Genomic DNA, 19,828 nt, shown 5'->3' on the forward strand with positions numbered 1-19,828 from the left:
ACTTTGGTGGCTTAAAATCCGATGCGAGAAATGGATTGAGTTCATCACAGTCATCCGAGACAATCAAGGAATGAACGCTCAGAGTGGACGGACGCCATAGACATATTTATGTGTGCCAAGACCGTGCTGTTGTAGTATGCTCCAGGGCTACAACATAGGTTATATGTGCTACACAGTATACCTACATGGTAGACCTGTATCAATAACTTCACCGCTCACACCCATACGCGAAGCATATGTCACAATGTACTCCGTACTTTCGAACAAAACAGGGAAACATAGGCTCGATCCCGCTGTACGTTCACGGCCCCTCTTCGTGGACAACGCTTGGCTTGGACTCATGCCCATGGGAGTGAGTCCCTAGGGGATCCACCTTGATCATCGTGGAAAGTCTCCTGCGCAATTTTCGCACGTTCTTCCTCGGTACGGAGTACTGTTATATATAACGGTGCGATACAACATGACCCTCATCGCCAAAAAGCACTCCCATTTCTTCCAGCGTCCGTCCTTTAGTCTCCGGAAAAAGAAAGTAGATAGCCACAATATAGCAGAAAGCGGGAACAATAAGAACGAGATAAAACCTTCATCTAATACTGTTGAGGGTAGCGGCAACTAAAGTTACCTCGGAAGCGAGATAGAAACTGCTGAGTCCAAGCGCGATACCCTGCGAGCGGAGATGAGTCGGAAATATTCCCACCACATAGCTACATAGTGCGTTGCATCAATGAAGAAACACTAGAAAATAAAGAAAACAACAACGAATACTGCACCCCCGTAGACCGGCTGGATTAGCTGTTCCCAGGTACTTAGATAGTTGGCGGTTAGAGCGCAATCACAGATACTCCGTACAGTGCACGCGATTGATCCAATGAGCATGCATTTTCGTCGATCAATGCTGTGCATATAAAACACAGTTCAGGTGGTTCCAATGAGAAGGAAGCTGGTTCAGCATGCATTTAAAAGAAGTGGAACAGAGCCACCCAGTCCGAGACTGGCATATATAAGAACACCGTACGGAGTAGTATGTCATCACAAACACATCCGTCGACAAATTGGTCTCCCCACATGAGTATAAATGCGATAAGGGCTCGTCTCCGGTCTTTGGTTTTATCGTGTTCAAATCGCTTCTCAATAATGTAAAATTCTTCGCTGGCTTTGGTATTATTGGTGTCCCCCGGCGCACTGTGCGATCTTTTGACAATTTCAAATGCTTCATCTCGTCTGTCTTACTGTAGCAACCACTGGGTAGGAAACGGGTATTAAGGAACTTCGAGCAAGCACGATAACGGGAAAGATTATTTGGAATGCCAGCGGGAATCGCCAGGAGAATTGTGCAGCTGGGTCGATTGCTTTGATGTGGTGGCAGGCAAATCCAAGTGAACCGGCGGAAGTGTATCCGACTACATACATGATGCCGGTCACAGCGACCATCACACCGCGAGTCTCCGCCCTGGATGGCGGACTGGTAGATTGGCAACAATGCAGCCTAATATGGCAGCACTCATGCCGGCGAGGAATCGACCAACAAGAAATATGGCCGTATTGACAGCACCTGCACAAATCGCACCCCCGACAATCAAGACCACACGTCCGATTTGCAAAGTCCGCTTGCGGCTGTAATAGTCTGCCGTCCGGGCCTGTAAAAGAAATCCTACAACGAGGAACAACAAAAAGGCAAGTCATGTCTCACATGTTCAATTTATGGCAAAACCACCAAGTGTTCGAGAGTCATCCGGCTAGCGATCCTTCAGCTCACAACCCCAGAGATGTTACACCGAGGCTGCCGCTCGTTGCAGCCCATGGCTTTGTCTCCTCACGAAATCAGCATACTAGCCCCGTGCTGGCATTGGCGGATCTCTGAAAATGCGGGAGATCAACCGCTCTCGTGGGGATATGATGTTAATCAAGGCATAGATCCCGAGCTTGAGCAGTACAAGAGACACAACAGCAAGTTTAATAGTAAGAGTTTATTGTGTCCAAACTTCCATAAGTCCATTAAATAAGCAAATGGTGATGGGCTTGCATTGATATATCTTCGCTTCACACATTCGAGACAGACAGAATACTATGAAAAGATGAATAGTAACATGAATGAATTGGGTGTTTTGAATCATTCACGGCCCGTTGCCACCGGCTGGCGGTTGTACTGGGTTTGGTGTTTTTTGGGCTCCTGCGAATCCAGGCATATTGCCTTGTGTCAAAACGGGTGCTGGGACTTCGCTCTCCTTTGGGCCTGGGGCTTTTCCACGCGGCATCAAAGTGGCCCATCGGTATGGATGATTAACTCGGTAATATGGAATCGGCTGTGGTGGCTGATCATCGGTATTGGGCAAATTATTCACAAGATGAGAGTGTACATTGCTAACAACCATATCGTCATTGTTATTTGGAGCGGTTGCTGTGTATAACATGTAGCGTAGCCATGGGCCATCCAATCGGCTGCTCGTACGGGTACAATGCCCTCGAAACACCTGGCATTGCACTCTGACCCAATTCGTCATCCGTCGGCGGCTGAGCACATCCAGTATACTCACTTCAAGTTCCACAACTGGCATATATTGGGAACTCATGTTCGCAAACGTCAACTTGTCCATCCCCATGCATGTGGGTTCAGTCTGTGAATTGCCCATGAGGAACTGAAGATCACCCTGATACAGCGTCATGATGTCTGCCCCGGTGTCATAACAGAACCTCAACTCTGACCACCAATTGTTGCCAGGAATGCGAACGGCAACCTCGTACTAAAGAAACTTTAGAATCGGCCAAGTAAGAATATTTCGGGGACATACATTGCGAGTAAAGTGACTAGCGGGAGGGGTTCCTCCTCCAAATAAGACGATAGCACTAAGCAATCGTCTGGGTGATGGCCCAACCAACTAAGCACAAAGGATATGAGTTTTTGATGGCCTTATTTATAGACCGGTTTCAACGAAGAACTTACCCCTTCCATCCAAAACCCGGTTCGACCAGAATGATGCTTGTTTAGAACCTCGAATTCATCCCAAGAAAATGGCCTCGGCTTGCATAATTGAACACCTCGGGACCAGTAAGTGACCAATCCTTGGTTCCAATTGAGTCTTCCTTGCCGGTAGGCCTGGAGGAGTGCCTGCACATTGGCAAGCTGATCAAATCTGTCCTCGCTTCGGAGTTCAACTTCAAGCTCCCTCAGCATCTCCAAGCGTTTCAGTACATCCCAGCTATGAGTTCCTGGCTCTGACGCGACCAATACACTGTAAAAGCTTTGATCAGCATGTAATAGGTCAATAGGGCTACATTCTCTTCTCACTCTTCTTCGGCCTTTTCCATCTTCAGCTGCTCTAGCTTGTGCTGGAATATATGGGGCATGATATTCTCGGCGATTCTCACTTCACATCTTTCGATTTGTGCATCAAGATCGCTAAGTCACTTATATTAGTATGTGCACAAGAGAGCGAGAGACAAATGCGTATGAATCTACGGTGACTACTTACTTCTGGTCGAGATCTGGTTCGGTCATGCTCCAGCCGGGAGGCAAGTTGTCAGGATCGACAAGAGGCTCGTCAGTAGGCTGTCGTGGCCATGTCCTTCTTTCCGGTCGAGCTGGTGGTGACGGTGCTTCAAATCGGCCGACGTAAGATGTAGACAGATCTGGAAGCAGGTCTTCAATTGTGTAATCCTCATTTCTTGGAGCAGGGTTGAACAGATCTCGTATGGAAGGCACATAGTCATCTGTTTCTTCCTCACTCCGGCGTTTTTTACCCTTCTTTGACTCGTCCGATGTCTTTATTTTCTGGCGTTTCTTTCCCTTCACCGGTGATTTCTCGACGGCTGCCGACCGAGACGATCCCTCCGATGATGTTTTGGATTTTGCCTTCCGCGCAGGCGTGACTCGGGGAGGCTGGTCAGCATATGCTTTCACCTTTTTCTTCTTTTTCGTCTGAGTCGCTGTCGTAGTGCGCACCATGTTAGGTATAATGAGCTTGATGAAGCTTGATTCTGCAAGGCCTTGATGAAAGATGAAGAAAGTATGATATTTTATGGGAAAGAAAGCTCGAACAGAAAGTTCCATAGACTTGTCTTATACTTCAAATAGAGCATCATAGAATGTACGGAGTAGAAAGAAGGCAATCCTCCCACAAGCCTCCACGCTAGGATCATACATAGACAAAGACGTTGCTTCGTACCGAGTAGCACTCACATCTTGGTTTATCCCGTCATGGACCTCACATTTGGCAAGAATTGGTAGCTTAGGGCATGTTGGGCAAGTAATCCAGCGCCTATAACTGGCAGACGGGGCTTTCTTTGTCCAGAAGACCCCCTTCCCAGTCCCTTTATGACGACTCTTGGTTGCACCGTAAAGGAGGGATTTTCACAAAGAATTGGGTCGCGTTCGAATACCTCTTTCTCTTGATACTATTCTTGTTTTGCTTGGCATGGAGCTTGCTGGTAGAAGAGTCTTTGTCCTTGAACGATATCGATTGCTTGCCCTTGAGAATGAAGCGCATGATTATGTACAATGCTGACGGCAAAAGCCCAGTAGCACCTCAAACTTTGAACCACATATAGGGCAACCTGAAAATAGAAAGATGAGGAAGCAAAAGGCAAGGGGCGATCAACCAAAGGCATCTACTAGCGTGAAGCCATCTGTATGCTTTCGAGCCAACAAAACATGCCCCAGAGCAGAATGGGGCAGATATGATCCACTCCAATAGCTGCAGGTGCAATGAATTAGGGTTAATTTATTATCAACATCGTTTGTTCAGTGCCATTGGTTCAGGATCTCGTTCTTCGAATGCATCAGATGGCAACAGTCAATGTCATGTTGCGATGCTTGCTGCCAACCTAGTGTAGGTCAATTATCGGAAACACCACCATCATCCATACTGTCGGATCGTGAGTGCTGATTGGAAAGGACTAGCGTTCTATCCGGGATTATCTGGGGTCATCATCTCGCGAAGATCAAGCAGTCACATGGGCATCTCATAGGGTTCGAATTGCAAGAACTGGCAATCTATAGTAACAACGACGCAGAGTTATATATTGAGAGTTGAAAATCGATGTTGAGGCATTCCCAATAACTCTCAGATCTTAAGATGGGCTCTCATCGCGAGTATCCTGATCTGGCCTTACGAGTCAATCCGTGATTCCAGAGAGTTTCCCTTAATCTGTGTTTCACGATTGGACATGGTGGATTGTGCCTGAGGTGTCACATATTGGAACCTCAGGCATTAGCGGGACGGAATATCCCAGGCACCGGCTGACCAATGGAGAGTGACGTACCGGGCAGCTGGAGTGTTTAGCTCTGTCATCTAACACAGGTCCGTGATACTTACATCGTTTCTTCTTATATCTGGAAGAATCGCTTATTCTAGCTATTCGTCGCTCTTGTCATCTATCTCTCATCCCCGTCTTCCAGCTTGAATCATCACAACTCGCCAACCAAGCTTAACCATGGAGGGTAACCCCGCGGAGCACGATGAGATTGTGTCTCAATTCTGTGCTATGACTGGAACCCAGCCTTCAGAGGTACGATCTGTGTTCAATATTTCTGTGTGTTCAACAACTAAAGTTAGGCGCGCGTTCATTTAGGCCCAGGAATACCTAATCGCCAATAGATGGGACATGGAAGCTGCTGTCACAGAGTTCTTTGCGGAGCAGGACGAAGCTTTGCAAGATGCGCATGCTGATGACCGACAGATTGGCACAGAAGGTACTGCTGGAGCTTCGGCAGGAGGTAGAACACTTGGGGGAAGTGCGGTACCAGCCTCGTCCTCCACTGCAGCTGAATCCTCATCATCCGCCCGAGGCGCTGCGCCCAAGAAGAAGTTTGCGACACTAGGAGACTTTGCTTCAGGAGGCGGTGGCGGTGGTGGTGACTCGTCGGATGGCAATGATAGCGATGAGCATGATTTCTTTGCCGGTGGTGAGAAGTCGGGACTAGCTGTTCAGAACCCAGATGATTTGAAGAAGAAGATCCTTGAAAAGGCCCGCAGGTATGTCCTGTTGAGACACCACGAATAATCAAAGTTACTAACATTTAGATTCAAATGAACAGGGCGCAGCCTCCTCCTTCTGACGAACCCCAGCCAAGAGAATCGCATTTCACCGGTACTGCCCGCACACTTGGTGGCGACGATGCGCCCAGCCGGGTCATCGAAACCTCATCTGCACCGACTCAGCAGCGAGCCCAGCGCGTCCAAAGAACCCTTCATTTCTGGGCCGATGGCTTCTCGGTCGATGATGGCGAGCTGTTTCGGTCAGACGATCCCCGCAATGCAGAGATCCTGGACGGCATCCGCCAAGGTCGTGCGCCTCTATCTATTATGAATGTGCAACCTGGGCAGGAGGTCGATGTGGAATTGAAGCAGCACGAGGAAAAGTACATCAAGCCTAAGCCAAAATACAAGCCGTTTTCAGGATCCGGACAACGCCTAGGTAGTCCGACGCCAGGTGTACGAGCTCAGGCCCCAGCACCTTCTACTTCTACAGCTGGGCCATCTACTCAAGAACCAGCCAAGCCAACTGTGGACGAGTCTCAACCCACAGTCACTCTACAAATCCGCCTCGGGGATGGTACAAGGCTGACTTCTCGGTTCAACACCACTGCCACTATTGGCGATGTCTACTCCTTCGTCGCTGCTGCTACTCCAGACGGCGCGAATCGCGCATGGGTATTAATGACAACCTTCCCAAGCACGGAGCTCAAGGATTGGCAGCTTGTTCTCGGCGACATGCCCGATTTCAAACGTGGAGGCGTTGTCGTCCAGAAGTGGCAGTCATAAACCGCTCGCCTAATCTTCGATTTCGTCTTGAGTCTTTGCCTCCCCATCGGAGTGTTTCTTAAAAGCGAATACCAGGGCAATGAGTTTGTATGGGTGAACGTTACATGAAATATCTGATACCAAAGAGGTCTCTGGCGCCTACCTAGCAGTTACCTGAATATTTGCTACGTAGCGCAATGGCATCCCGCCAAACAACAAGCTCCAGATCCAAAAATTGAAGTGGCCAATAGCTTTGTATCCGTATAATTAGAGCAGTTCATTGCTGTAGACTGGAACTTTCCAAACGAGCCTGTTAGTCAGAGGCGATTGATAAGCGCCCGAGGTCGGCTCCCCACTCTAGAGACCCGTCATTGCGCCTCCATTCGCTTCAACCTATCTTGACTTCTCTAGAATAAACGAACACCTTGCAGACATGCCTTTAACTGGGGTCAAGAATGTTGTGCTGGTACGTCTACGCTCAATCCTGTCTTGCGAGCCCTCGGGGTAAAAAAAAGCAATGCCCCTCGCGGCTTATCGATAACGAGGGCATCGCGAGAAGCCATGAACAAGAGCAAGCATGCGCTCTTTTTTGGCCAACACTGACTGACCATGTTGAAATTAGGTTCTTTCCGGCAAAGGGGGTGTGGGCAAGTCCTCCGTCACACTCCAACTCGCCCTAGCGCTCTCGCTTCAAGGCAAATCCGTTGGAATTCTAGACATCGACCTGACAGGACCCTCAATGCCACGACTAGTTGGACTCGAAGATGCAAAAATCACACAAGCGCCAGGCGGGTGGATGCCAGTACCAGTTCATGGAGCTGAACCCGCAGCTGAAGTCGAAGCCTCGGCGTCCTCAACACAATCCCAGCGCGGTTCCCTCCGTTGCATGTCCCTGGGCTTCCTTCTGCGCGATCGCGGCGACGCTGTCATCTGGCGCGGACCAAAGAAAACTGCCATGATCCGCCAATTCTTATCAGATGTCTTCTGGGGCCCAACGGATTACCTACTGATCGATACACCGCCTGGCACCAGCGACGAGCACATTGCGCTGGCTGAACAACTGCTCACACTCTCAACCACAGACGCTGCGGCGGCTGCGCAAACAGGGTTGCCTCGACTCGCTGGCGCTGTACTTGTCACAACGCCGCAGGCTGTGGCGACCTCGGATGTGCGCAAGGAGGCGAACTTCTGCGTTAAGACTAACATTCCCGTTCTCGGGGTTATCGAAAATATGTCTGGCTATTCCTGTCCCTGCTGCGGCGAGGTAAGCAACCTATTCTCGAGCGGTGGTGGACAGGTTATGGCGCAGGAATTGAACCTTCCATTCATGGGAAGTGTGCCTATTGATGTGAAATTCGGCGAATTAGTTGAAGGAAAGATGGAACCCGAGGACAGTGATGAGGAAGGTGACGATGAGACCGCAAAGAGTCAGCCACAGGATACTCCTGCCGAGCCTGATGACCGGCCGCTCGTTGAAAGATATCGGGACACTTGGTCATACCCTCGATTCCAAGGATTTGCGCAGACCCTTGTAGGCGCCATCGAGGGCCTGCCCGCCAGATCCTAGCAGTTTTCCAGGGCTAAGAGCTCCTTTAGTGCTTGTTTTACAGCGACATTCAGCTTTTCTTGCGTTATTTGCATTGCATCATAGAAGGAGTTGGCAAAATTTGACTGTCAGATAGTGCATTGATGAATCTATACACCTCAGGCCTCGATGATGAGTACCCTATTCTCCTATTCAAGTTTACCTTCCTTCCTGTGTTCCATCCTTGGCATACCGAGCAGCCTCTAAGCCCGGTGCATTCCAAAATTTCAACCCTCGTGGCCTCGCCCCAGTCAAATGCAACTTGAGTCCCCGCAAATGCTACACGAGAAGGCCAAGTCGGCCTCGCATATCCCTCGCCCTGCGGCTCTAATAGTTGAGCATGATATTCGGAAGCACAGTGAGGCTCACTTGGGCTAGTCTATTTTCGAGAACCGCCAATTAGGGTTGCTTTGACCGGTACTTTGGTATGGTTGTTCTGGTGGATCCAGGTGGCAACATGATGCGCCATGCTACATTGGCATTGCAAGCGGCAAAAGATTGGTTTTTTTTTTCTTCGTGTTTTGCATTTCACATCTTTTTTACCGGAAAAGCTGCTTATCTAGACCTCTTTAGGGCGGCTCTCTACGGTATGGATGTGCAGCTCAACAAAACCCATGCACAACGCAAGTCGTATTTTGTGTCAGCTGGTCTGGGTTATTTGCCCGGATATAGCGCCAGGATTCTGAAGTCAGAGAAACTAAGGGCTAAATAAGCGATTGGAAAAGAAAAATTTGTCAATATGGGTGTCTAATGACTTAGAATGTCGTGCATGAAACATGATTTGCGTGCTCTGGGACTCGTACCCTCGCCAATTGATATCATGTTATGACGCACCACCAAGTAATTGATTGTCAAAGCAGAAGATTTCATTTAGGTGGCAAGTTTCGTACTTATACCAAGGAGACTTTACATACGACTATGGCCATGAGCAGAGCGCAACAGGCTCAATATGCAACTGGTACTCCTTAGTTGGTCAAAAGTGGACCGTCAGTATATTTGACTTTGCTACACCGTACATTTAATCTACTAACACATAGCGTACTGTGTTAACCTCTTCGAGGTAATTGAGGGGTTCTCGCGAGTGTTCATCTGGTGGATTCGAATTCACTCCGCGTTTGAGTAGCAGTGCTGGGACGTACTACGCTATATTCATGTGTGGTACCGTTATGCACGCCTCCTCTCCATATAAAGTATAACCCCGCTGGGACATAACAGGGAAGCAGTCAATTCCTCGGTTTGCCAGTTCCTGGCACTCGACCGTGACATTATGCCAATTATGCCAAGCGGAGGCAGTGCAACTCCCGCCGAGAAGCCCAGACTTCCAAGCGCCTGGGCACCCACACAAAACCCACGTTAAGCTCTATTAAACGTGCAATCGCAGGCCATCGCCCAGAAACGTGCTGATTTACCCAATATGACTGGCCTGTATGATCCGCAGAGAAAATATCGTCGCCGGAAAACGCGCATAGTCCGCGCTTGGCATCCGCTCCTAGGCCTTGGCGCTATCTCCCGCTCTTCTTTGGCCTTCGGAGAAAGTCGCCCACGACTCAACCAATGACCGCTCCATGTCGAGTGCACGCTGTGAATGAGATCTTTATGATGGGCTAGAAATATTTCCAGCATGGAGCGCATTATGGATCAGGCCAAGGTCAGCAAAGGCCTCTATCGCCGGATGCACTTGGCGATGGTCGTGGCGATGATTTTGCACTTCCTATAAGGATACCGTCACTTTCGGGTTCTGGGATAGTGCTCAAGTCAATTCTTTTTCCTCGTCCTTCCCATCCCTCCTCTTTGTTACGTGGCAGATCATAGCTTTTCGCCGCCATGATACCGGCAGCAACTGCGAAGTATGACTGGATCCTAGCCCTCACCTCGATCGCCTTCGTCTTCAGTGCTTTCGGCAACGGGGCCAACGATGTCGCCAACTCCTATGCCACATCTATTGCAGCCAAGACACTCAACATGGCCACGGCCGGTGTCCTGGCTGCATTCACTGAGTTCATTGGCGCGGTAGCCATGGGCGCACGAGTCACCGATACAATCAAAAACGGCATCATCGACATCAATCGGTTTGAGGGAAAACCCGGTGTACTCATGCTGGCCATGGGATGTGCTGAAATTGGCAGCGCCACATGGTTGATGCTCGCCACTCACTTGGGCTGGCCTGTCTCGACCACGCAGACCATCGTCGGTGCCCTCGTTGGCGTTGGCTTTGCCTCTGGAGCCTCTATCTCCTGGGGCTGGGACGACGGGAGTGTCTCCCAGGTTGCTGCATCCTGGGGTATTGCTCCCCTCGTGGCAGCTGGTTTCTCGGCCATCATCTTCGGATCCCTCAAGTACAGTGTCCTTGAGCGCGCTGATTCCTTCAAGTGGGCTATGCGCTTGATTCCACTTTACCTTGCCCTCACAGGTGCCATCCTTGCTCTTTTCATTGTCGTTGAAGCTCCTACGGCACCCTCATTGGAGGAATTCGGCGCTGGAAAGGCAGCGGGAATTATCCTGGGAGTCTTCTTCGGTTGTCTCATCATCGCTTATGTCTTCTTCATGCCGTACTTCAAACGCCGTCTCATCCACAACGATACCCGAATCCGATTCTATCATCTCCCTCTTGGCCCCCTGCTGCTGAAGGAAAACCCACCTCTATATTACCCAGGCAAGGGCGACAAGGTCGTGATCAACTACTATTCAGATTCACACGGCGAGGTGCAAGCCGGCCAAAATGACGCAGCCAAGCAAGAGGCCACAGCCACTGCAGACTCGGTCATGCCCACACCAGAGATCAGGGCGAAGACCCACCTGGATCACATTGGTGACGACGAGGAGAAGAACATGGATTCGGCCAATCCCTCACCAGAGATCCAGCCACGCAAGAAGCACATTGGACCCACTGAGCGATTCATCGACCCCGTCCGAGATCTCTCATGGACAAACCCCCAAAAGGCCTGGGGCTACATCAAATGGCTCCTTCTGCAAGGCGTGACGCGCGATGTGGTTTCATACGACGACTCGGCTGCTCTGCGGGCAATTCACGCTCGCGCTCACCGCTACGACGACCGCGTCGAACATCTCTGGACATACTGCCAAGTTGTATCGGCCATGATGATGTCGATCGCGCACGGTTCAAACGATGTTGCCAATGCCGTTGGACCCTGGGCAGCCGTATACAGCACATACAAGGCTGGCGTTATCGACACTGAGGCCCCCACTCCCATCTGGTTCGTGGTCATTGCAGGTCTGCTGCTCGGTGCTGGATTTTGGTTTTACGGATACAACATTGTCCGTGCGATGGGCAACAAGATCACCCAGATGTCGCCGACGCGTGGCTTCAGTGTTGAGCTCGGAGCAGCCATCACTGTACTTGTGGCTTCGAGACTGGGGCTGCCTGTTTCCACGACGCAGTGCTTGACAGGTGCTTCCATGGGCGTCGCTCTTATGAATTATGATCTTGGGGCTGTCAATTGGAGACAGCTTGGTTTTATTTTCGGTGGTTGGATGTTGACTTTGCCTTGTGCGGGATTGGTTTCGGGATTGATGTGTCTGATGGCACTGAATGCTCCTCATTTATAAATATAGACATGTTTTGCGGGATTGCTGGATTGCTTTTTAGCGTTGTTAGGTTTTAGATTATACACTGAATTGGCTGAAATAAAAGTCTTATCTCATTCTTATTATTAAATCGGACAAAATGAACCCGAAATATTAAATTTAATCAAAGGAGCATCGCCGAAATATGTTCAGTTTTGTGCAAAGGCGCTGTTAAAGTAATGAATCGGCACGCACCACTTGAACGATGGGTATTATTCTAAATCCACAACGGTGTATCATCCTCTATTTGGTGCGCTTGTAGATCTTGCCAAGGAAAGACTCGAAGACCTCCTTCTTCAGGCCCTTAGACTCATCGACGGCGGCGATCTTCTCGCGCAGCTCGCCAACAACCTTCTCCTCGTAATCCTTGTACACCTTCTCAAGTCCGAGCTCGTTGAAGAGGGCCTTGACCTTGGCCTCCTCAGCAGCGTCCTTGCGGCCGTAAGAAGCATCGAGGAGCTTGCGCTGCTCAGGAGTGCAGCGATCGATGGCCTGGTTAACGAGCCATGAGCACTTGTTATCCTGGATATCAGTACCAATCTTGCCAATGGTGGCTGGGTCACCGAAGTTGTCAAGGTAGTCGTCCTGGATCTGGAAGTATTGACCCAGGGGAATGAGGATGTCATGGGCCTGCTTGAGGTTTTCCTCGGTGGCCAGCTCGAGGTAGATCAGAGCCAGGGCAACGGGAAGGTAGAAGCTGTAGTAAGCGGTCTTGTAGGTGACGATGAACATGTATTTCTCCATGGAGAAGTTGTTGAGGTTGACGTTATCTTCAGGAGCGGTGATCAGGTCACAAAGCTGACCCAGCTCAGTTTGCCAGGTGGTCTCGTGGAAGAGTTCAACCAAGTCAATGTAGGCGGGGTGAGAGCGGAAGCGCTGCTTCAGGATAAGGTAGATACCCGACTCCAGCATAAAGGCGTCGTTGATGGCGATCATGCCGACACCCTCGTGGCGGTACCAGCAGGGCTGGCCACGACGGGTGATGGAGCTGTCCATCATGTCATCGCTGACCAGGAAGAAGGCCTGGAGCAGCTCAGTCATCCAACCCAGGATGCTGAGGTGCTCGAATTGCTGCTCGGTCAGGGGCTTCTGCAAAAGAGCGAGACCGGTATCAGGGACCGAGAGGCCACGGTTGAGCTTTCCACCGGGAACATTGACATTGAGGGACTATCAAAAACACATAGTCATGTTAGTGATCCAATTGAGCGCTAAGAACAACGAATGAGGGGGGATCAGTCACCTTCTCGAACCACTCAAGCGCATTGGCGGGGAGGTTGTAGCGCTTTGCGTGGGCAAGGATATCCTGAGCCAAGGCAGGGAAAACGGCCTCAAAATCGGCACGCTTAGTAGTAGAAGCCATTGTGAGAGAGTGTTTCAAATATTAATGATGTGACACTAGAGAAGGGAAACATTCCCAACAATCAAAGGGTCCTTTCCCCGCGGAGGGACCGTTTGGTGGGTTTGCCTTGTTTGTTGTGTTTGCCTCGTGGGTGCTGTTTCTCCAGGCGCATTCCGAGGACTACTTCGACGTTACTCGGACTCTTCAAGGCCATTGAACGATCTTCGGCTTACGGTGCGATCAGTAACCATTGATAGCCTGCTTGAGATCCTTCTGCTTCTTCGCTCCGTTGCTGCTGCTCGGTGCGTTGCTCTGTGCGTTGCTCTTTCGTCCATATCAACAACGCGACAAGGGCCAAGACCTTTATTTACAGCACTTTATCTTCGGCTTTAAACCGCAGCGGTGGTGTCGTTCGGACGACTGAAACAAATCATGATACCGAGTTCTCGCGAATGCTTTTAATATCCTACGAGCTTGATCAACTTCCCGCGGCACGAAACAATTTACCTCGAAACACCTCCACCCACTTGGGCCAAAGTCGCCTGTCATGGAAGAACCTAACGATGAGGGCATCCGGGAGCTCATGTACCAGCTAGAAAATGCTGCCATCAAATGCTCTGAAAGATGCCTCTATCAATCGTCAAAATGGTACGCATAATAAACTGCAATCTAGGAAATGTGAAGTGCTGATAAAGCTAACGAACACAGGGCTGCTGAAATGCTTGATTCTATCCGACCTTTGGAGCATGAAGACACCGATCTCGAGTCTCCGATGGAGATTTCAGACCCAATCCCGCCAGCTACGAACCCTTATCTCCAAGTCCGCGACCCAGTAGAAGCTTCCCTTGAGGCACAAGAATCATACAAGTACCTTCTGGCCAAGTCTTTCTTTGATACCCGTGAATATGACCGCTGTGCGGCCGTATTTCTCCCTCCAACAACGCCTCCAGTCCCTTTATCAGTTACCTCGCCCAACTCCAAGTCAAGACCACCACGGACCTCTCACAAGAGCAAGGACAAGGCTTCGCCCTTCCAAACCCCAAAGACCCAGAAGAATCAAATATCCCAGAACCCATATCCCAGGCTCAGTCAAAAATCGCTCTTTCTTGCCCTCTATGCTAAATATTTAGCCGGAGAAAAGCGCAAAGAAGAAGAAACAGAGATGGTGTTGGGCCCTGCGGACGGTGGGATGGCGGTCAACCGAGAGTTATCCGGTCTTGCCAGAGGTCTAGATGGATGGCTATCTGACCGCTCCGCACAAGGGTTAGATGATCGAGGGCAGGGATGGCTGGAGTATCTCTATGCTGTTGTCTTGTTAAAAGGACGCAATGAAGAGCTGGCGAAGAAGTGGCTCATTCGCTGTGTGCACCAAAACCCATACCATTGGGGCGCCTGGCAGGAACTAAACGATCTTCTAGGCAGTACAGAGGATGTAAGTTATTCCGTAGAAACTTCCTTTCATCGCCGCTAATCTTACCAGTTGAAACAAATCCTTGAACTTTTGCCACAAAACGTGATGAGCTTAATATTCTACGTCTATTGCAGCCAGGAGCTGTATCAGGCCACGGAAGACACATATCGATCGCTGTCCGAACTACAGTCAATGTTCCCTGAAAGTGCTTTCCTCAAAACGCAACATGCATTGTTGTTATATCATTCGAAAGGTAACACCTTGAAATCTCCAATGGTCATGCAACCTGTTAATGATGCTAATTGTGATATAATCCAGACTTCGAGGAAGCATCACACATATTCGAAGATATTCTGGCCACATCACCTCACCGTCTAGATAGTCTAGACCACTATTCGAACATCCTTTATGTTATGGACCACCGACCTCAGCTTGCGTTCGTCGCTCAAGTTGCAACAGCCACCGATAAGTTCCGTCCGGAAACCTGCTGTGTCGTGGGTAATTACTACTCATTAAAATCTGAGCATGAGAAGGCAGTCATGTACTTCCGACGTGCACTCACCCTCGACCGCAACTTTTTGTCCGCATGGACACTTATGGGCCATGAGTACATTGAGATGAAGAATACTCACACCGCTATCGAATCATACCGCCGAGCTGTCGATGTCAATCGCAAGGACTACCGCGCTTGGTATGGTCTTGGACAGGCTTATGAAGTCTTAGACATGTCTTTCTATGCCTTGTTCTACTACCAGCGCGCCGCAGCACTGCGTCCCTATGACCCAAAGATGTGGCAGGCAGTCGGATCCTGCTACGCGAAAATGGGCCGTGTGGAACAGAGCATCCAAGCTCTGAAGCGTGCACTGGTGGCCGGGTCATTACAGCCGGATGATAGCGGACAACCGGGCGCCGGTGCAGGCGCGGGCTCTGGGAGCCGCAAGATTCTAGACCCAGAAACCCTGCATCAAATCGCGACTCTGTACGAGCGCCTCGGTGACGAGGAAGAGGCCGCCGCGTACATGGAACTTACTCTCCAACAAGAGTCTGGCGCTCCCCCCATTGAGGATTCAGATGATGGCGAATCCTCTCCCTCCGAGCATGGCAATCAAAGCGACGCCGAGATCGAGCATTCGGGAGACGAAGAGCCTGATAGGTCACAGCGACGCCGTCGCAATCGCAAGCCCCGCGCTAAGGCCGAGTCCTTCGCTGCGCAGAACGATGACTCCATCGTTAGTGAGACGTGGAACGGCACTGGCGTTACAGCTACTACGTCAAAAGCACGGTTGTGGTTGGCACAGTACGCCTCCCGCAGTGGCGATCTTGACCGTGCAGACCAGCTCGCAAGCGAATTGTGTCAGGATGGAATTGAGGTGGAGGAGGCAAAGGCATTGATGAGAGACGTTCGAGCGAGACGGGAAGGTGCGGCATGATTGCTTCACTAATACAATGAGGTATGAATTATCATGACTGCGAAGCATTTTACTACATGTAGTCTTCAAATATAATAGGTATGACTTGAGTTCTTATGGCTACCTCACAGACATCAAGGCAACTAGTATAACATGCTGTTTTGTCATAAAGAACAGCAATTATCAATATAACTGGTAGCAAAAAGGGGTATCAAATATCTAGGATATGGGCTAGTGGTTCGATCGAGATATATTCGCCCAGCACAGCAACATCTGTCTCCTCAAAGGTCATCTGGATCCATGGGGGCATCAGCCCAGAGCTCTTTTGCTCAAATGCCTCATTGGCCCTATAAGAACAGAGTTGGTCGAAGTCAGAGCGGGTATTTTCTCTTTCGTTAATTCTATTATCAGATCTCATGTTCAGATCCCAAGAAAGACAGCTATAAGAGTCAACACATCCAACATCCTGCCACGTATCACGCAAGCAAAAGCGAAGGTCACCAGGGGACAAATTTCGATCTAGGATGGTCGATCCTAAGAAGAATATTTTCCCCGTGGCAGGGATGACATTCGCTCCAGCATGGACAACGCTGGAAAGGGCTGTGGCAATCCTGAGCATTTCTTCACCTAGTTGGCTTGCTTTGGGATCAAATAGCACAATGCCAAATCGTGTCCCCTGTGATGCGGCATAGGGATTTGAGTGTTGGAGCGAAGAAGCCGCTGCATCAGAGCAGATACAGTGGATAAAATTATGCAAATCGTGATTTTCAGGAGCTTTGTTAGGCCCATCATCAACACTTGCAAGTGTGAAGCTTCCCAAAGATGTTTCGGGTGTCCATATAGGGATGGTTGTTATAGGAGATTGAGGTGAGATCTTGCGTTTCTGTCTAACTCGTATAGGCGCAACCAACTTCCCCCAGAGTGATGTCTGTGGGTCTTGTAATTCTTGAGAATACACCCTGTGTGCGGAGACAAGAGTGGTTCTTTGAATTGGTCTTGGAAGATCATAATACACGGGCTGCGGTGGCATATCGAAACAAACGGCCGCAATAGACTCTTCGGATTCCTGTGGTGCAGCCTTTTCATCTTTCTGGCTAGATTTCCGACGAGAGGACAGATTCTCGTTGTCTGCGAGTACACTGTTCTCGAGGAATGAATCCTGAGCTTCCGTGGGAAGTATCGTCTCATCAATATAGAGCATAGGAGGATCTGGGTGGTCATTGTGTAATCCGTCATGTTTATCATCCCCGGTGGACTCTGCAAGCAGCCCTTCCATCAATGGAAGTGTCTCCATCACACCATTACCGGAGGATATGGCAGCTTGGGAGAATTTGGGAGCCTGGATTGACGGAGAATCCGTCTCATTGTCTGTGTCTGAACAGGTTGCCTCTGGGCTCGGCGAGTGCTTAACGAACTGGTTTAGCCCATTCCCAGCCATTAGGCGCTGTGACCATTTTTCGCGCTCTTCCAGCTCATCTGTGGGTACAGCCCGGGCTTCCTCTGCTAGGAGGTGCAATTCGCGCAAAGAAGCTGCATCCTCCAAAGTCCTATCCGAATGGATCTTCAAAATGCGAGGAAAGCGAAGTGTGAAGTATCTAGCGCCAGAGGGTTTCTCAAATCCACTGCCTAGCATTTCAACGATGAACGGGTGCTTGAACAGAGCGGTTGCAATGGGAAGGCTCTCGCATCCGTACTCGAGGTGGAAGCCTTCATAATTGTCCGGTTCACGGGCATAAAACTCGCCATGATGATTGAGCATTTGCATGTTCTGAATGCTCATACCGAATCGACCAACCACATCAACCACTCGGAAATGCGGCAAGGCATTGTTTTCTTTGACCTCTTCTTTGTTCGTAAGACAACCAATCAAGAAGTGCGTCCATTTCAGTTTTTTGATATGTCCTAAGCTAGGAGCATCTTTAGAGTTGTAAGTCCCTCCAATCAACGCAAGGTCCACTGTGTCTCCAAGGCCAGGGATATAATCTTTCTTGAGTTTGATCCACCGACCGAACATGTAATCTACACCAGAGCAGTAGATCGGAAAATAAGGCTCGTCGGAAGCCTTTAGGACATATCCCTCCCAACGTCTGGCAATCGCTTTCTCGAAACTTATTTCGAGCCGGCGATAGCTGTCAACTCGGCCGAAGTCAACGACTTCTTGCTCGGCGAGATCTGCCCGACCATGAATGGTCATCACTACTTCCTGCAAACGTAATCGGCGTAACCTATGGGCCTTCGCGAGGCATAATTCATCATCAAGAAGGAGAATGTCAAAGAACATGATCATCAGGTGTTCATACGGTTGAGGCCTATATCAATCAGCGGAGAAATCTTATTTCATAAGAAATGGACACGCACGGAGAATCACTCTCGACACCAAGGAGAGTGCCCGATCGTGGAATGAGCCTTCGAAGTTTGTTGAAGTCCATGAGCTCACCATCATCATCATTCCATACAAGCAGCTCTCCTTCGAGAATGCATCGGTGGGAAATTTTACAGTCAGGTAACCCAATACGCAGGCATTTCTCTACCACAGGTAGAATCTTGTCTCTGTCCGCGGTCGAATCCTTGCCGCTTTTGGAAAAGATTTGAATGGGAGTGAACTTGTTAGAGAGGTCGATGTGGATCTGGCAGTATTCACCATCGTATTTGCGTTCAATGCTCATTCGACGGCCATTGATCATCTGGAGACAGTGTTTGATACTGCGAGCTTTGTAATAATCAGGTCGACCAACCTTGACACCAGGGCGAGGGCGCAAATGGTGCCGAGCAATGTCACTAAGTCTTTTGGCCGTTTTGGCATCCGGATTTGGTGGGAATTGGCTAATTGGATCCGAGGCGAGCATTCCCAACGCCCCTTCAAAGGAGTTCTGGAGCTGAAGCAATTGTGGCAGTAGAAAGTGGACCTTCTTCAATGTATAACTTTCTGGGACAACGACGGGGGAGTAGCTTTTGAGTATCATGCGAGTGAGCCACTTGGCATCACGACTACTTAATCGGCGGTACAATTTCGATATAATATCCTCAACATTCACGGCTGTACGATCCCGGCGGATCTTGGGACCAGAATGACGGCAACGCGATGCAAGCAGGGCCATGGCACGATCAATTTCTTCTATCGATATTTCCTGGCCAGCGGGGATGTAATTCTCGGCCTGCCTCATGACATTCTCCACACAACCTCCGAGATCAGAACCGCCAGGATTTTGCCATTGGTTGAGTTCAGAGACTCGTGACGATCCCAACCCTAAGCAACGGCCGATGACTCTTGATAGTTTCGTGGCCTGCAACGAGTATACTCGGTCCGTCCGTTTTTCGGGAAATATACACGAAAGCAAAGCTACCCGGTCTGTTTGTGCATGATGAATAGCCCCTTCATGACGTGAAAACCACTGGGCAACTGTGTTGATACTGTCGTTCCTCGATGCAGTCGATGCCTTAGCCGTTCTGTTGTCGTCCAGGCTGGACAGTAGGTCACCCACGAAGGCAAATTGAAAGCCCATGGCCCATCTGCGGGTCAGTCACCCAGTGGCTACCCAGGAAAGTGTGGGATTTTCAGATCATCAAATCGGGGTCAGACTCGACCTCGGGAGACCTACGCTGGAACGCGAAAAAAGGAAAAACGACACGTGAGCACGTGACCACTTTAATGTCATGATGACTGAGAGACTATCGCACAAAGGACACTATGAGCACTCAATGTGAACCACATTATATTAAAAGTCGTTGATTGTAATAGTACATTCGTATGAGAAGTAA

The 19,828-nt window shown here is 49.7% G+C and overlaps 7 protein-coding genes across 7 annotated transcripts; 4 read left to right on the top strand and 3 right to left on the bottom strand.

The window, feature by feature from the left end:
• Positions 1 to 2,114: 2,114 nt before the first annotated feature.
• Positions 2,115 to 3,943, bottom strand: N7457_001867 (uncharacterized protein; the record flags this gene model as incomplete). Its single annotated transcript, XM_057172913.1, has 6 exons — positions 2,115 to 2,398; positions 2,450 to 2,741; positions 2,790 to 2,876; positions 2,942 to 3,230; positions 3,287 to 3,397; positions 3,471 to 3,943. The coding sequence occupies 6 exons, from the start codon at positions 3,941 to 3,943 to the stop codon at positions 2,115 to 2,117; spliced, it is 1,536 nt and encodes a 511-aa protein (XP_057036816.1).
• Positions 3,944 to 5,430: 1,487 nt separating this feature from the next.
• Positions 5,431 to 6,761, top strand: N7457_001868 (protein phosphatase regulator SHP1; the record flags this gene model as incomplete). Its single annotated transcript, XM_057172914.1, has 3 exons — positions 5,431 to 5,505; positions 5,569 to 5,972; positions 6,035 to 6,761. 3 exons carry the CDS (start codon positions 5,431 to 5,433, stop codon positions 6,759 to 6,761), a joined length of 1,206 nt encoding a protein of 401 aa, XP_057036817.1.
• A 412-nt stretch (positions 6,762 to 7,173) lies between these two features.
• N7457_001869 (Mrp/NBP35 family ATP-binding protein) lies at positions 7,174 to 8,307 on the top strand (the record flags this gene model as incomplete). Its single annotated transcript, XM_057172915.1, has 2 exons — positions 7,174 to 7,206; positions 7,363 to 8,307. 2 exons carry the CDS (start codon positions 7,174 to 7,176, stop codon positions 8,305 to 8,307), a joined length of 978 nt encoding a protein of 325 aa, XP_057036818.1.
• A 1,842-nt stretch (positions 8,308 to 10,149) lies between these two features.
• On the top strand, positions 10,150 to 11,892 carry N7457_001870 (inorganic phosphate transporter; the record flags this gene model as incomplete). The annotated part of the gene is made up of 1 exon (XM_057172916.1): positions 10,150 to 11,892. One exon carries the CDS (start codon positions 10,150 to 10,152, stop codon positions 11,890 to 11,892), a length of 1,743 nt encoding a protein of 580 aa, XP_057036819.1.
• A 261-nt stretch (positions 11,893 to 12,153) lies between these two features.
• On the bottom strand, positions 12,154 to 13,270 carry erg20 (bifunctional (2E,6E)-farnesyl diphosphate synthase/dimethylallyltranstransferase; the record flags this gene model as incomplete). The annotated part of the gene is made up of 2 exons (XM_057172917.1): positions 12,154 to 13,077; positions 13,151 to 13,270. 2 exons carry the CDS (start codon positions 13,268 to 13,270, stop codon positions 12,154 to 12,156), a joined length of 1,044 nt encoding a protein of 347 aa, XP_057036820.1.
• Positions 13,271 to 13,796: 526 nt separating this feature from the next.
• N7457_001872 (anaphase promoting complex subunit CDC23) lies at positions 13,797 to 16,090 on the top strand (the record flags this gene model as incomplete). Its single annotated transcript, XM_057172918.1, has 4 exons — positions 13,797 to 13,897; positions 13,958 to 14,681; positions 14,730 to 14,913; positions 14,979 to 16,090. The coding sequence occupies 4 exons, from the start codon at positions 13,797 to 13,799 to the stop codon at positions 16,088 to 16,090; spliced, it is 2,121 nt and encodes a 706-aa protein (XP_057036821.1).
• Positions 16,091 to 16,280: 190 nt separating this feature from the next.
• Positions 16,281 to 19,572, bottom strand: N7457_001873 (ATP dependent DNA ligase domain protein; the record flags this gene model as incomplete). Its single annotated transcript, XM_057172919.1, has 2 exons — positions 16,281 to 18,378; positions 18,428 to 19,572. 2 exons carry the CDS (start codon positions 19,570 to 19,572, stop codon positions 16,281 to 16,283), a joined length of 3,243 nt encoding a protein of 1,080 aa, XP_057036822.1.
• Positions 19,573 to 19,828: the final 256 nt, after the last annotated feature.

This window comes from Penicillium paradoxum, assembly GCF_028828445.1.
Source record: "Penicillium paradoxum strain IBT 22861 chromosome Unknown utg000002l_segment0_segment0, whole genome shotgun sequence".
Lineage (NCBI taxonomy): Eukaryota > Fungi > Ascomycota > Eurotiomycetes > Eurotiales > Aspergillaceae > Penicillium > Penicillium paradoxum.